The 17323-nt window shown below is 44.6% G+C and overlaps 1 protein-coding gene across 1 annotated transcript; it reads left to right on the top strand.

Annotated features, from left to right (window-relative positions):
* Positions 1-11670: 11670 nt before the first annotated feature.
* Positions 11671-16852, top strand: LOC127527083 (THAP domain-containing protein 6-like). The gene is made up of 4 exons (XM_051924700.1): positions 11671-11851; positions 14468-14664; positions 14805-14912; positions 16582-16852. Exons 1-4 carry the CDS (start codon positions 11772-11774, stop codon positions 16707-16709), a joined length of 513 nt encoding a protein of 170 aa, XP_051780660.1. The 5' UTR covers positions 11671-11771; the 3' UTR covers positions 16710-16852.
* Positions 16853-17323: the final 471 nt, after the last annotated feature.

The following is a 17323-nucleotide window of genomic DNA, read 5'->3' as shown; positions in this document are numbered from 1 at the left end:
ATAGAACAGATAAGACACATACATATATATATATATACACATACATACATACATACATATATATACACAGACAAATATATATACATATATATCTACATATCTACATATATATATACATATCTACATATATACACATATATATATATACATATCTACATATATTTACACATATATATACATATCTACATATATATATAGCTGATTACCCAGTGGATTCGCTCACTGAGTGCAAGAGAAAAAAATAACATTTATGTATAAAATAAGTTTGTTAATTGCCAAATTTATTTTTCCACAAATAAAGAGCACTTACAATAACATAGAAATCAATATAAACAACATTAACATCATTATCATATGAGAATATGAAGTAATATATAAGAAGCACATTGCATATAAATATAAATTATTAAACAGTAAAATGTTCTTCTATAATACGCTACTGTGGCTATTCGTTTGTCTGTCCAGGATTTTAAATCAGCTGTAGTTCGCAAACCGTTTCACCTATTGACTTGAAATTTGGTACACATATACTACGTCATGTCTACTATTCACTTTCCCACACATATCAACATATATATATACACATACATATACACGCACATACACATATACACATACATACATAGTGCGTTGCAACACGGGCTGTGATTGTTACATGGGAGGGAGACGACAAATCACAGCTTCCCGCTTTCTAATCGGGCCTGTGATTGGTGCTTTGACGAATGCCCAGATCCCGCAGTATTTCCCCTTAGGAGAGGCGTTAGGCAAGTGTAATTGAATAGCGGTGCTGCAAGTTATTACTCTTTTTATCTTTATTTTATTTTATTGTAGAATCAACTCACAGCTGCGCGCACCAGTGCGTCCGTGGCGGATGCGTACGGCTGCCGTTTTCATTCCCTACCACCTTCGCTAATCATTCTTGAGGCAGATTGAAGACTTAAGTGCCAGCTTAACTGAAAAATTAAAGAAAACATACTAAGTTTTTAAAAAAATCAGTTTTAACGGGAAAAGATGCCGACGAAAGAAGAGAAGCAGCGGGACGCTAGGGTGAAGAGCTGCTCATTAAGCAGCAAGCGCATCAACCTCTGAGCAAACGAATGGTAAACGTACAGAGAAAGGATGAATAATATGAATGCTTAAGTCAAGTGTATTCACTGCACGTTATCGTGCAGTGCGCTGTTACTGGTATTTTGATAAAAGAATTTGAACAACATATAAGAAGCGTATAAATCATTAAACAGTAAAACATTAACATTTAAGAAGTAAAGATACATTGAGTACTACTGTAGTGCTTTCGGGTATAGTACATTTTTTGTTTGCCCATTACATGCATAAATGTATACATTTTTTGGTGTACCTACCCGAGAACACGCGACATGACCCGGCAGTTAAAAATTTATCGCTCCAGCAATTTTAACTCTGTTACAAAGTCATCTAATATGGTATTGCAAATGGCAGCGGGAGCGTTTCTATAAACTCAATTTAAACTTACGGTTTACACCGTGCTTTGAAGATGCATAGTCCCTTACGGGAATCGATCCTCGGACGTCAGCGCTAGAGGCGAAGCCCCTAACGTTGTGCCACGGCGTGTGGTTCGTTCATTTGACAGCATGTAGATCGGGGTAATTACATTGCAGGCATTCGTAGTCTGATTCACAATCTGATTGTATGGGTGGTTACCTACCAGGTAACGCTTGTGGTTGGTGAGCAAGTCGGCTAACTTCTGCCACGGTGCCCTCTTTCAGTTGCGAGAAGCAGATCATAGAATGGTTGAAATAGTTTAATATATATAGCAAAATCCTCGCGCTTCGCATGGGCGAATATGGTATTGCAAACGGCAGCGTTTCTATAAACTTAATTTAAAGTTACGGTTTATACCGTGCTTTGTTTCATATTCTTTTCCTACCTTATCAATTGTGTAATGTGTTTTTTGAACAGGTTTGATTCATCGAAGTGATCACTCCTGCTGCGTTCAGTCACTTCACGTGAGCCGCTCTCTTGTGTGATGTTGCGACGTCCATGGGTTTATTTAATGTTAGCTAAGACCCGGCAGTTAAAAGTTTCTCGCTACAGCAATTTTAACTCTGTTACAAAGTAATGCAAACTCTCGTTTATACCTCGTGTCTTCTCATTAAACTTGTATCTCGCGAATATGGCATTGCAAACGGCAGCGGGAGCGTTTCTATAAAGTTAATTTAAGGTTACGGTTTACACCGTGCTTTTTTATACCTCGTGTCTTATGAAGATGCTTGTATGCGTCACTCATTCGCTTCTTATTGTTTCGCTGCCTTGTCAATTGTGTAATGAATGTTTTCTTCAGCGCTCTTTGGGGCTCCTCCTTCTTTTCTACGTACTGAGTTCACAGTCAGTTCACGTGATTACGTGGGAGGCGTGATGACGCGACACGCAACTCCGTCTCCTACGGCCATCTTGCTGCCTTCCATTACAGTATATGGACAAAAAAGAGGTTCCAGTTATGACCATTACGCGTATAATTTCGAAATGAAACCTGCCTAACTTTTGTAAGTAAGCTGTAAGGAATGAGCCTGCCAAATTTCAGCCTTCTACCTACATGGGAAGTTGGAGAATTAATGATGAGTGAGTGAGTCAGTCAGTCAGTCAGTGAGTCAGTCAGGGAGGGCTTTGCCTTTTATTAGTACAGTAATCCCTCCTCCATCGCGGGGGTTGCATTCCAGAGCCACCCGCGAAATAAGAAAATCCGCGAAGTAGAAACCACATGTTTATATGGTTATTTTTATATTGTCATGCTTGGGTCACAGATTTGCGCAGAAACAAAGGAGGTTGTAGAGAGACAGGAACGTTATTCAAACACTGCAAACAAACATTTGTCTCTTTTTCAAAAGTTTAAACTGTGCTCCATGACAAGACAGAGATGACAGTTCCGTCTCACAATTAAAAGAATGCAAACATATCTTCCTCTTCAAAGGAGTGAAGCAAACAAATCAATAGGGCTGTTTGGCTTTTAAGTATGCGAAGCACCGCGGCACAAAGCTGTTGAAGGCGGCAGCTCACACCCCCTCCGTCAGGAGCAGGGAGAGAGAGAGAGAGAGAGAGAGAGAGACAGAGAAAAATCAATACGTGCCCTTTGAGCTTTTAAGTATGCGAAGCACCTTGCAGCATGTCCCTTCACGAAGCAGCTGCACACAGAAGGTAGCAACGTGAAGATAATCTTTCAGCATTTTTAGACGAGCGTCCGTATAGTCTAGGTGTACGAACAGCCCCCCTGCTCACACCCCCTACGTCAGGATCAGAGAGAGTCAGCGCAAGAAAGAGAGAGAAAAGTAAGTTGGGTAGCTTCTCAGCCATCCACCAATAGCGTCCCTTGTATGAAATCAACTGGGCAAACCAACTGAGGAAGCATGTACCAGAACTCAACAGACCCATTGTCCGCAGAAATCCGCGAACCAGCAAAAAATCCGCGATATATATTTAAATATGCTTACATATAAAATCTGCGATGGAGTGAAGCCCCGAAAGGCGAAACGCGATATAGCGAGGGATTACTGTATAGATATACAGTGCATCCGGACAGTATTCACAGCGCATCACTTTTTCCACATTTTGTTATGTTACAGCCTTATTCCAAAATGGATTAAATTCATTTTTTTCCTCAGAATTCTACACACAACACTCCATAATGACAACGTGAAAAAAGTTTACTTGAGGTTTTTGCAAATTTATTAAAAATAAAAAAATTGAGAAATCCCATGTGCATAAGTATTCACAGCCTTTGCTGAATACTTTGTCGATGAACCTTTGGCAGCAATTACAGCCTCAAGTCTTTTTGAATATGATACCACAAGCTTGGCACATCTATCCTTGGCCAGTTGCGCCCATTCCTCTTTGCAGCACCTCTCAAGCTCCATCAGGTTGGATGGGAAGCGTCAGTGCACAGCCATTTTAAGATCTCTCCAGAGATGTTCAATCGGATTCAAGTCTGGTCTATGGCTGGGCCACTCAAGGACATTCACAGAGTTGGCCTGAGGCCACTCCTTTGATATCTTGGCTGTGTGCTTAGGGTCGTTGTCCTGCTGAAAGATGAACCATCGCCCCAGTCTGAGGTCAAGAGCGCTGTGGAGCAGGTTTTCATCCAGGATGTCTCTGTACATTGCTGCAGTCATCTTTCCCTTTATCCTGACTAGTCTCCCAGTTCCTGCCGCTGAAAAACATCCCCACAGCATGATGCTGCCACCACCATGCTTCACTGTAGGGATGGTATTGGCCTGGTGATGAGCTGTGCCTGGTTTCCTCCAAATGTGACGCCTGGCATTCACACCAAAGAGTTCAATCTTTGTCTCATCAGACCAGAGAATTTTCTTTCTCATGGTCTGAGAGTCCTTCAGGTGCCTTTGGCAAACTTCAGGCGGGCTGCCATGTGCCTTTTACTAAGGAGTGGCGTTCGTCTGGCCACTCTATCATACAGGCCTGATTGGTGGATTGCTGCAGAGATGGTTGTCCTTCTGGAAGGTTCTCCTCCCTCCACATAGGACCGCTGGAGCTCTGACAGAGTGACCATCGGGTTCTTGGTCACCTCCCTGACTGAGGCCCTTCTCCCCCGATCGCTCAGTTTAGATGGCCGGCCGGCCAGCTCTAGTAAGAGTTCTGGTGGTTTCGAACTTCTTCCACTTACGGATGATGGAGGCCTCTGTGCTCATTGGGACCTTCAAAGCAGTAGAACTTGTTCTGTAACCTTCCCCAGATTTGTGCCTCGAGACAATCCTGTCTCGGAGGTCTACAGACAATTCGTTTGACTTCATGCTTGGTTTGTGCTCTGACATGAACTGTCAACTGTGGGACCTTATATAGACAGGTGTGTGCCTTTCCAAATCATGTCCAATCAACTGAATTTACCATAGGTGGACTCCAATTAAGCTGCAGAAACATCTCAAGGATGATCAGGGGAAACAGATGCACCTGAGCTCAATTTTGAGCTTCATGGCAAAGGCTGTGAATACTTATGTACATGTGCTTTCTCAGTTTTTTTATTTTTAATAAATTTGCAAAAATCTCAAACTTTTTTGTCATTAAGGGGTGTTGTGTGTAGAATTCTGAGGAAAAAAATGAATTTAATCCATTTTTGGAATAAGGCTGTAACATAACAAAATGTGAAAAAGTGATGCGCTGTGAATACTTTCTGGATGCACTGTATATATAATATATATACATGTATGTATGTATGTATGCATGTATGTGTGTGTGTGTGTGTGTGTGTATATATATATATATATATATATATATATATATATATATATATATATATATAATATGTTGTGGAACTTGACCTGGACACAGACAGGCAGACACGTTAGGATTACCCCACACACGTTTATTGACTTCTTCCATTTGTACAAAATCACTTCACAGACCCCAATACCCCACAGTTCTGGCCAACACAATGCCTATTCTTTCTCTTCTTCAGGCCGCCTCCTTCTCTCCTCCAGAGACCTCATCCGTCTTCCACCCAATTCAAGTCATCCTCTGAAGGGAGGCAGCCCCTTTAAATAAGCACCCGGATGTGCTCCAGGTGTTTTCCCGGCACTCTCCCACCGACACGCCCCAGTGTGGCAGAAGTGCCGGTTGTATCCCCGGAAGCACTCTGCGTGTCCCCTGTTTTCTTCCCCTTGGCACTTCCAGGTGTGGCGGAAGTGCTGAGGTCCAGAGTCCTACTAGTATTGGGGTGCCCCCTGGTGGCAACCATGGGCCCCTACAGGGTCAAGCTTCCCAGCTGTGTACCCGTGGCCCCCAGGGCGGTTGCCCCCTCGAGGTCTGGAGGAGGCAGAAGCCCTCCTCCAGTCTTCTTGGGTGTCCCGGCTGAGTACCACCCCCATCCGGGTACCACAATGTATATGTATATATAGATATATATATATATATATATATATCTATAACAAATACAACAAAATTAGGTGCAGTCCCTGCGTTATCAAAATATAATTACAAAAGGATAAGAATAAATAAGGTAGAACACAAACATTCAACATAAGACCTTAATAACACATGAACACTATTGCACAAGATGTCATCTATTGCACTGCTGCATTGGAGGTGATTAGGTGGCATTCAGTGCACTAATAGTAACAGGGTAGAAACTGTTATTCAGTCTATTAGTCTTTGTTTTGATGCTCCTATATATTTTGCCTGATGGCAACAGTTGGAACATGTCATGAGCAGGGTGTGAGGAGTCTTTTAAGATATTTTCTGCTTTCCTTATGCAGCGAGAGCTGTGCAGTTCCTCCAGAGAGGGCAAAGAACAGCCAATGATCTCCTGGGCAGTCTTTATGTTGTTTTCCTCTGCACTGTTGTGCAGCTGGAAAACCACATGCAGAGGCACAGGATACTCTCAATTGAGCAGTGATAGAAGGACACCAGCAGTTTTTGGAGGATGTTATTTTTCCTGAGGACTCTCAGGAAATAAAGTCTTTGCTGAGCCTTCTTCGCCAGCTCAGCTGTGTTCACACCCCAGGACAGGTCTTCCATAATGTGGACTCCCAGGAAGAGAAAGTCTGACACCCTCTCCACACAGTCCCCTCTGATGTAGAGTGGTTTGATGTCCGTTTTCTTTTTCCTGAAGTCCACAACGAGCTCCTTGGTCTTAATTGTGTTCAGGAGCAGGTTGTCAGCTGCTCCACTTCGTCACCTGTAGGCAGACTCATCCTCCCCAGAGATGAGCATCACCACAGTGGTGTCATCTGCATATTTGATGATGGTGTTGCTGTGGTGGGCAGGGGCACAGTCATGTGTGTACAGCGTGAAGAGCAGAGGGCTCAGCACACAGCTCTGAGAAGAGCCGGTGGTGATGCTGATGGCCAAGGAGATGTGAGGGCTCACCCTAACCCTTTGTATGCGGTCTGTCAGGAAGTCTTTAATCCATATACAGGTGGAATATGGGTGTCCCAGGGCTAGCAGCTTGCACACCAATCTGTGAGGGAGGATGGTGTTAAAAGCAGAGCTAAAATCTATAAAGAGGAGACATGTGTAGCTCCCCTGGTGCTCCAGATGGGACAGGGTAGCATGGAGAGCAGCAGCAACAGCGTCCTCAGTAGACCTGTTAGCCCTGTAAGCAAATTGGTGTGCATCAAAGGTGGGAGGGATGAAGGACATGATATGACTCCGGACCAGTCTCTCAAAATACTTCATCAACACCGGGGTGAGCGCTACTGGCCAGTAGTGATTCAGGCAGGTTATGGGTGATTTTTTTGGTAAAGGGAGGAAGATGGAGGATTTCAGACAGGGAGGAACTGAGGCCTAGGACAGTGACAGGTTAAAGATCTTTGTAAAGACCCCAGCCAGCTGCTCTGCACAGCTCCTCAGCACACGTCCAGGGACACCGTTGGGACTTGCTGCCTTCCTAGGATTGAAAGCCTGGAACGAGCATCTCACCTCATGTTCCTTTACCCTAATGGAGGGAGTGATGTTCTTGTGAAATACTGCTGCGTGTGTAACGGCTGCCTCTGGTAGTTCCATCTCAAAGCGAGCAAAGAAGTGGTTCAGCTCCTCTGCCATTGAGGTGTCACCTTCAGCAGCCCCATGGCTGGTCCTGTAGTTGGTGAAGTGCTGAACTCCCTGCCAAACCTGCCTGCTGTTATTACTATCCAGGTGCTCCTCAATCCTTCTCCTGTAGTCTCTCTTAGCCTTTCTGATGCCTCTCTTAAGGTTGGACCGTGTCATGCTGTAGAGAGCCTTGTCTCCGCACCTAAAGGCGTGTTCCTTTCCTTTAGCAGCCGCTGAACCTCTCTTGTCATCCAGGGCTTCTGGTTTGGATAGACACGGATACGTTTCTCCACTGTGACAGTGTCAATGCAGGTTTTGATGTAACACAATACACATAATGTCGGTGTAGAGTTCCAGGTCTGGACTTTCAAAAATGACCCAGTTAGTCCTGTTGAAGCAGAGAGGTATCATCAGGCCAGGTTGTGATGGATCTTGTGGTAAGAGCAGATTTGCGGAGAGAGGTGTATGCAGGAATCATCAGCAGTGATATGTGGTCAGACTGGGCCAGGTGTGGAAGCTGTTTAGCTCTGTAACCCAGCTTTATGTTTGAGTAGACCTTGTCTAGTGTGTTGGCTCCTCTAGTAGCACACTTTATGTGCTGGTGGAGTTTGGGGAGCACTGCTTTTAAATCCACATGATTAAACTCCCCTGCGATAATGAACACTGCATCAGGGTAACGGCTCTGTTGGCTGCTAATGCTGCTGTATAAATGTCTCAGAGCCAAGTTAGCATTAGCAGCTGGTGGTATGTAAATAACGGTGATTATTACCACATTGAACTCCCACGGTTAATAGATAGGTCTACATTTCACAGTCATGTACTCCAAGTCCAGGGCAGCAATGGCTATCCACTATCACTGCGTCTGTGCACCAGTTATTATTGATGTACACACACACACACACACACACACACACCCTCCTCTGCTCTTACCGGAGTCTCTAGTCCTGTCGTAGCGCCACAATGTATAGCTTGTTAGCTCAATAGCCAAGTCTGGTATGCATGAATGAAGCCAGGTTTCCGTGAACACAAACAAGTTACTGTCCTTGATCATGCGGTCTGATGCAACCTGAAGCCTCAGTTCATCCATCTTGTTGACAATAGATCTAGCATTAGCAAGGAAAAGGCTTGGAAGCAGAGGTTTGTGAGGCTGTCTCTGTAGTCTAGCTAGCATGCTGGCCCTGCATCCTTGCTTCTGTTTCCTCTCTCTGTGCCACTTTTGTCGTCGGCCTCCGGGGATGGTAATCAATTTATATGTTTAATAACATTTGTTAGGAGACTTTTCAGGCAAAGTGCATCTATTATGACCATAGGCTTATTTCTCTAGGACCAGGTTAACAAGGACACTGTTACTTTTTACTTTTTAAATCGTCTCTTCTACATGGACGTCCCCTTTCATGAAGCATTGGATTGGTTTAGAAATGTGACACTTAGTGAACCTTCTTTTTGTTCCCACCAGATTCACTCGTAGTTGTCTCCAGACGTATGTTTAATATATCTAGCTCTGCAAGACTATGTTACACAAGACCTTCATTTAAATATGAGGAGTCTTATTAATGTGTTTTCATATCCCCAGGCCACTAGTGGACGGTATATGAAACAGCTCTGCAAGTGTACTTGGATGGAGGGCCATTCTGGCCCTACTCAGTACATGTTTATGTTGAGAATAACACGTAAAGTTTTGTGTTGCTACCCAGGGTCTCAAAAATTCTATAGTGGCTGCCAGACATACTTGTGGACCATGATTTAAAAGACCTTCACACCCCTTTGGCCAGATGAGCTTTGACTTGACAGGAAGCCTGCAACATAGATTCACCTAGCAAGAGAGATACAGTGGAACCTCTGTTCACGACCATAATTCGTTCCAAAACTCTGGTCGTAAACCGATTTGGTCGTGAACCGAAGCAATTTCCCCAGTAGGATTGTATGTAAATACAATTAATCCGTTCCAGACCATGCGAGCTGTATGTAAATATATATTTTTTTTAAGTTTTTAAGCACAAATATAGTTAAGTAAGCCATCGAATGCACAGCATAATAATAAACTAAATGTAAAAACATTGAATAACACTTAGAAAACCTTGAACAACAGAGAAAACTAACACTGCAATAGTTTGTGCTATAGCGCTACCAACCACTGGCTAAAAACACTTTTTTAATGAGTTTTAAGCACAGGGAAAAAAATGAACATTTGAAAAAACCCATAATTTAATAAACCACCAAGAAAAGTGACATTGCAACAATGCATGCTACAAACTGATCGCTGTAAACAGAAGTGAAAACAAAATCAAGTCCAGTGCATTCTTTAACTGTCTTCCTACCTTATGTGTCCAGCCCCCTCTCTCTCGTGCTGCCTGTGTGTGTGTGCGCGTCTCTCTCTCGTGCTGCCTGTGTGTGTGCGCATCTCTCTCTCTCGAGCTGCCTGTGTGTGTGAGTCTGTCTCTCTCTTGCGCTGCCTGTGTGTGTGCTCTCTCTGTCATGCTGCCTGTGTGTGTGTATTGCGCTCTCTCGCTCTCTCTTGCTCGCTGCACAGGAAATGCACAGGGAGAGACTGAACATGTACAAACCGAAAGGGAAACTGGCTTGTTCGTATCCCGAGTGTATGGTCGTGAACTGAGGCAAAAGTTTGGCGAACTTTTTGATCGTAAACCGATTTGTACGTGTACCGAGACGTTCATGAACTGAGGTTCCACTGTAAAGAGAAAGAGGGTAGGGAAGAAGGTTAGAATGGTCTACAGTGGGAAATAATGGACTTGTGGGTATCCAGAGTCAGCATCTGTGTAGGTAAGCCTTAGAGTCAGTCATAAGTTAGTGTTTTGGACTTCATTAATTACATTTATATGTTTGAATTTTGCATTATACTTCATTTAACTATTATTAAAATATTTTTTATTGTTATAGTGCTGCTTTCACCCTGCAATTTTCTGTTTTGCTTTTAATGGTTGGCACCACCATTTTGTGCTTTATTTTGGAGGGGTTCCTTGTTGTTAAGTACTGGTGGCGTTGCTGCCATGTGATTGCCAGGATAGTTTAAGATAGTGTCACAAATAAAATCCTCATCCTAGTTTTTCAACACTCAAAGAAATAGTTGTTTAGAGAAAGGATATGAGATACAGTGTTTTGCTTTGTTTTCTGACTTTCAATTCTGCCTAGCATATTGCCTTTGATGACTGATATTTTCGAAATAACCATGAAATAAATTTGTTTATTTGTACAACATGCCTGCTTTCAGCACATGTCAAAATCTATTAACAGTTGTTTCTGGTTTGTATTTGTTTAATTTCTGCATGAATACCTATATTTCCTGAGTGGACAGTGCCGGCCAAATTTATGTAAGTCCTTAATCTTTTGGCAAGCAGGTGACCTGAGGCTACCCTTTAATTGGCAGTGAATTGTTTTAGGTTTTTTGTAACCGTAATGTGATTGGACAATCATCAATGCACTATTTTATGGTCATGTCAGTGGTTGCCTTTAACGTAACTACACATGAACGAGCAAAACTTTACAGAGATGGCATCTTCAAAAATCAAAGAAAAATTGGTTATTTCTTTAATGATATACCCCTTCATAAATCATTCACTTGAAGAAAAAAAGAAAATAAAGGAGCTTGTACCGGATCAACCTGACTTAAGAATTCAGAAGAGACTTTAGAAGGCAAGTGGTTGAGGATGCGCTTACACACAGACTGTTTCCCGCTCTTGTTATGACAAAAGAAGATTGCTAACTGGTTGAGGTGTAAGTAATGCCTTTTTTTGCTTTCCTTGTTTTGATGTTTCAAAGTGTCAGTACCAAAGCATTGTGGACCTGTGTTTTTAAACCATTGTGCCCTTGCACAGTGGTGCACCATAAAAGCTACTCAGGTATGCCATGGAAATAATAGAGTAGCGCACTTGGGTCTGATTCTGAAAGGGACAAGCTTGTCATGTGGTCAAGACCTGGCTGAGGAGGATAGGTGTACCTAGAAAAGCTGGCATATAAGCTGCTCCACGATCACCATGTTAGAGCTAGCACTTCTAATGTGTCTCCTGGCTGGTAGAGTACAATGGGTGTGTGGTCACCAGTGAGCCTCACATGGCTGGTGGATAGTAGTCATATGAGTTGCCTCTGAGGCAGAGAGGGGCGGGCAAAAAGGCTTGGAGGTGCCATTAAAGTGTTCACCATAGACATAGAATAACTAGACGCCTCATGACCAGCAGAATCATATGTCAGCGTCACCACCATATTGCGAGTGGCACTGCTGTGGAGTGAAGTAGTGAATAAAGATGCCTCATGCATGTTCTGCTTGGGCTTGTACAAACCGCTGTACGCTCCAAACCAGATCCCGGGGGATTGCATTTTATAGGTAAGGCTGAACAATTGTTTTTGGTTATATTTGGCCATTAGAAAATCCATCCATCCTCTTCCGCTTATCCGAGATCGGGATGCGGGGGCAGCAGCTTGAGCAGAGATACCCAGACTTCCCTCTCCCCGGCCACTTCTTCTAGCTCTTCCGGGGGAATTCCAAGGCGTTCCCAGGCCAGCTGAGTGACATAGTCCCTCCAGCATTTTCTGGGTCTTCCCCGGGGCCTCCTCCCGGTTAGACATGCCTGGAACACCTCACCAGGGAGGCGTCCAGGAGGCATCCTGATCAGATGCCCGAGCCACCTCATCTGACTCCTCTCGATGCGAAGGAGCAGCGGTTCTACTCTGAGCCCCTCCCAGATGAATGAGCTTCTCACCCTATCTTTAAGGGAAAGCCCAGACACCCTGTGGAGGAAACTCATTTCAGCCGCTTGTATTCGCGATCTCGTTCTTTCGGTCACTACCCATAGCTCATGACCATAGGTGAGGGTAGGAACATAGATCGACTGGTAAGTTGAGAGCTTTGCCTTTCGGCTCAGCTCCTTTTTCACCACGACAGACCGATGCAGAGCCCGCATTACTGCGGATGCTGCACCAATCTGCCTATCAATCTCATGCTCCATTCTTCCCTCACTCGTGAATAAGATCCCGAGATACTTGAACTCCTCCACTTGGCACAGGATCTCGCTCCCAACCCTGAGAGGGCACTCCACCCTTTTCCAGCTGAGGACCATGGTCTCAGATTTGGAGGTGCTGATTCCCATCCCAGCTGCTTCACACTCAGCTGCAAACCGATCCAGAGAGAGCTGAAGATCTTGGCCTGATGAAGCAAACAGGACAACATCATCTGCAAAAAGCAGTGACCCAATCCTGAGCCCACCAAACCAGACCCCCTCAATGCCCTGGCTGCGCCTAGAAATTCTGTCCATAAAAGTTATGAATAGAATTGTTGACAAATGGCAGCCCTGGCGGAGTCCAACTCTCACTGGAAACGGGTTCGACTTACTGCCGGCAATGCGGACCAAGCACTGACACCGGTTGTACAGGGACCAAACAGCCCTTATCAGGGGGTCCGGTACTCCATACTTTCAGAGTACCCCCCACAGGATTCCCAGAGGGACACGGTCGAACGCCTTTTCCAAGTCCACAAAACATATGTAGACTGATTGGGCAAACTCCCATGCACCCTCCAGGACCCTGCTAAGGGTGTAGAGCTGGTCCACTGTTCTGTGACCAGGACGAAAACCACACTGTTCCTCCTGAATCCGAGGTTCGACTATCCGACGGACCCTCCTCTCCAGGACCCCCGAATAGACTTTTCCAGGGAGGCTGAGGAGTGTGATCCCTCTGTAGTTGGAACACATCCTCCGGTCCCCCTTCTTAAAGAGGGGGACCACCACCCCAGTCGGCCAATCCAGAGGCACTGTCCCTGATGTCCATGCGATGTTGCAGAGGCGTGTCAACCAAGACAGTCCTACAACATTCAGAGCCTTGAGGAACTCTGGGCGTATCTCATCCACCCCCGGGGCCCTGCCACCAAGGAGTTTTTTGACCACCTCGGTGACCTCAGTCCCAGAGATGGGGGAGCCCACCTCTGAGTCCTCAGGCTCTACTTCCTCATTGGAAGGTATGTTAGTGGGATTGAGGAGGTCTTTGAAGTTACCCCCCCCCCCCACAACGTCCCGAGTCGAGGTCAGCAGCACACCATCCCCACCATATATAGTGTTGACACTGCACTGCTTCCCCCTCCTGAGACACCGGATGGTGGACCAGAATCTCCTCGAAGCCATCCGAAAGTCATTCTCCATGGCCTCCCCAAACTCCTCCCACGCCCGAGTTTTTGCCTCAGCAACCACCGAAGCCGCATTCCACTTGGCCTGCCGGTACCTATCAGCTGCCTCCAGAGTCCCACAGGACAAAAGGGTCCTGTAGGACTCCTTCTTCAGCTTAATGGCATCCCTCACCGCCGGTGTCCACCAACGGGTTCGGGTATTGCCACCACGACAGGCACCGACCACCTTACGGCCATAACTCCGGTCAGCCACCTCAACAATAGAGGCACGGAACATGGCCCATTCGGACTCAATGTCCCCCACCTCCCTCAGGATGTGGTCGAAGTTCTGCCGGAAGTGGGTTGTTGAAGCTACTTCTGACAGGGGACTTTGCCAGACGTTACCAGCAGACCCTCACAACACGTTTGGGTCTACCAGGCCTTACCGGCATCCTACCCCACCATCGAAGCCAACTCACCACCAGGTGGTGATCAGTTGACAGCTCCACCCCTCTCTTCACTCGAGTGTCCAAGACATGTGGCCACAGGTCCGACAACACAACCACAAAGTCGATCATCGAACTGAGGCCTAGGGTGTCCTGGTGCCAAGTGCACATATGAACACCCCTATGCTTGAACATGGTGTTCGCTATGGACAATCCGTGACGAGCACAGAAAATCCATTAGAAAATCCTGTTTTATAATCTTAACTTTAGCAATGCCAGGCTAAGCTAGCAAAGCCGTTTATGTGCTCAAGTGAGCCTCCAAACAACGTTTTGGCTAAACATATTTAGTCACTAACTATGTAGATTGTTATTAGATGTTAACATTTCTCAAACTTTGAAGATTTCCCACAGACATCCACCTCAGGAAGCAGTGGGAAGTAGCCCTTAGACGGGAATGTTTCAGCGCCAATGACTCATCCAGGCTCTGCAGTGAGCACTTCAGACAGGAGGATTTTCACAGGACAGGTCAGACTGTTAGAATCAGAGATGGAGCTCTTCCCTCTGTGTTCAGGTTTCCAACTCATCTCCAAAGGGTAGGTGTGTATTTAGGCTATAAGGATTAGAGAGTCAGTGAAAAGTAATTTCTTTTAAAGGAAACAGTGATGTATTCCATAGCATTATGCTGTGACATACCTAACTCTGTTGATGTTTTTAAGCATTTTATTTTCTTTTGCCAGTGGCAACCAGGACCACACTGACTTCGGTGAGGGCACAGGAGAGCCTGTCAGTACACTGTTCTTTGCCTGTCCAAGAGATTGAAGCTCTGCCTGATCCCAGTGTTATGAGTACTAAGGTCCTTTTCAAACCTCTTTTAACACAACCCCCTACCCCCCATCATGCTTTTCAGATAAACTAATGCATACACATGCATATACAGTGCATCCGGAAAGTATTCACAGCACATCACTTTTTCCACATTTTGTTATGTTACAGCCTTATTCCAAATGGATTAAATTCATTTTTTTCTTCAGAATTCTACACACAACATCCCATAATGACAACGTGAAAAATGTTTACTTATTTATTAAAAATAAAATTTATTAAAAATAAAAAAACTGAGAAATCACATGTACTTAAGTATTCACAGCCTTTGCTCAATACTTTGTTGATGTACCTTTGGCAGCAATTACAGCCCCAATCTTTTTGAATATGATGCCACAAGCTTGGCACACCTATCCTTGGCCAGTTTCGCCCATTCCTCTTTGCAGCACCTCTCAAGCTCCATCAAGTTGGATGGGAAGCGTCGGTGCACAGCCATTTTAAGATCTCTCCAGAGATGTTCAATCGGATTCAAGTCTGGGCTCTGGCTGGGCCACTCAAGGACATTCACAGAGTTGTCCTGAAGCCACTCCTTTGATATCTTGACTGTGTGCTTAGGGTCGTTGTCCTGCTGAAAGATGAACTGTCGCCCCAGTCTGAGGTCAAGAGCGCTCTGGAGCAGGTTTCCATCCAAGATGTCTCTGTACATTGCTGCAGTCATCTTTCCCTTTATCCTGACTAGTCTCCCAGTTCCTGCCGCTGAAAAACATCCCCACAGCATGATGCTACCACCACCATGCTTCACTGTAGGGATGGTATTGGCCTGGTGATGAGCGGTGCCTGGTTTCCTCCAAATGTGATGCCTGGCATTCACACCAAAGAGTTCAATCTTTGTCTCATCAGACCAGAGAATTTTCTTTCTCATGGTCTGAGAGTCCTTCAGGTGCCTTTGGCAAACTCCAGGCGGGCTGCCATGTGCCTTTTACTAAGGAGTGGCTTCCGTCTGGCCACTCTATCATACAGGCCTGATTGGTGGATTGCTGCAGAGAAGGTTGTCCTTCTGGAAGGTTCTCCTCTCTCCACAGAGGACCTCTAAAGCTCTGACAGAGTGACCATCGGGTTCTTGTTCAACTCCCTGACTAAAGCCCTTCTCCCCCGATCGCTCAGTTTAGATGGCCAGCCAGCTCTAGGAAGAGTCCTGGTGGTTTTGAACTTCTTCCACTTACGGATGATGGAGGCCACTGTGCTCATTGGGACCTTCAAAGCAGCAGAAATTTTTGTGTAACCTTCCCCATATTTGTGCCTCGAGACAATCCTGTCTCGGAGGTCTACAGACAATTCCTTTGACTTCATGCTTGATTTGTGCACTGACATGAACTGTCAACTGTGGGACCTTATATAGACAGGTGTGTGCCTTTCCAAATCCTGTCCAATCAACCGAATTTACCACAGGTGGACTTCAATTAAGCTTCAGAAACATCTCAAGGATGATCAGGGGAAACAGGATGCACCTGAGCTCAATTTTGAGCTTCATGGCAAAGGCTGTGAATACTTATGTACATGTGCTTTCTCAATTTTTTTATTTTTAATAAATTTGCAAAAATCTCAAGTAAACTTTTTTCACGTTGTCATTATGGGGTGTTGTGTGTAGAATTCTGAGGAAAAAAATGAGAATGAGAGCAAAGAACACACTGTAAGATTTGAGGGAGAAGAACCTCATTAATGAAGAGCTGAAAGAGAGGCTGGATTTATACTCGGGTAAAATAGAAATAAAATACAAAATATGGAGAAAATGGTATGTAGTTAAGTGTAAAATTCTTTAAGACATCCTAATTATTACTTCAAGGGGGTTTTCTAATTTGTCTGTGCTAACTGAATTTTAGATCTTCCAGTGCATCTCCTGTCAAAACAGAGCCATGAGTATACAAAAGACCAGAAAGAGTTTGCCCTTAGCCTCCACCTACATGGTCCCAAAGCCTACAATTACCTGAGAGAGTCTCTCCATCTTAATCTCCCACATCAACATACGTACACTGCAAAGGTATTCATCCATTTGAAGTGTTCTTTCTAAGCTTTTATTTTTATCCCATAATCATGACATGAACTAGGTAAAAAGTGGTGTAGTTAATCAATACCATAAATAAATAATGATGCATAATAAATAGAAGCCTTTTAAGTAAATCCCCATCATCGTGATCAAATTGTTGCTTATGGTTATCGGCCACAGTGATTATTAATTGATCCAAAAAATCCTTAATTGGGCATTTGGATTAAATTAGATTTTTTCATTATACCAAGGTGGATGAGTTCTGTAGATGCCAACCCTGGACTCAGCATGATGATGTTGGATATGTTGAGACAAAGACAACAAGAAGACCCAGCTAAATATGGATGCGTGAGTCTTCTGTTGGATGCCATGGCCATCAAGAAACATGTC

This window comes from Erpetoichthys calabaricus, chromosome 3 (genome assembly GCF_900747795.2).
Source record: "Erpetoichthys calabaricus chromosome 3, fErpCal1.3, whole genome shotgun sequence".
NCBI classification, from domain to species: domain Eukaryota; kingdom Metazoa; phylum Chordata; class Cladistia; order Polypteriformes; family Polypteridae; genus Erpetoichthys; species Erpetoichthys calabaricus.
Note: the sequence above shows the minus strand (reverse complement) of the source record. Positions and strands in the feature narration are given on the sequence as shown.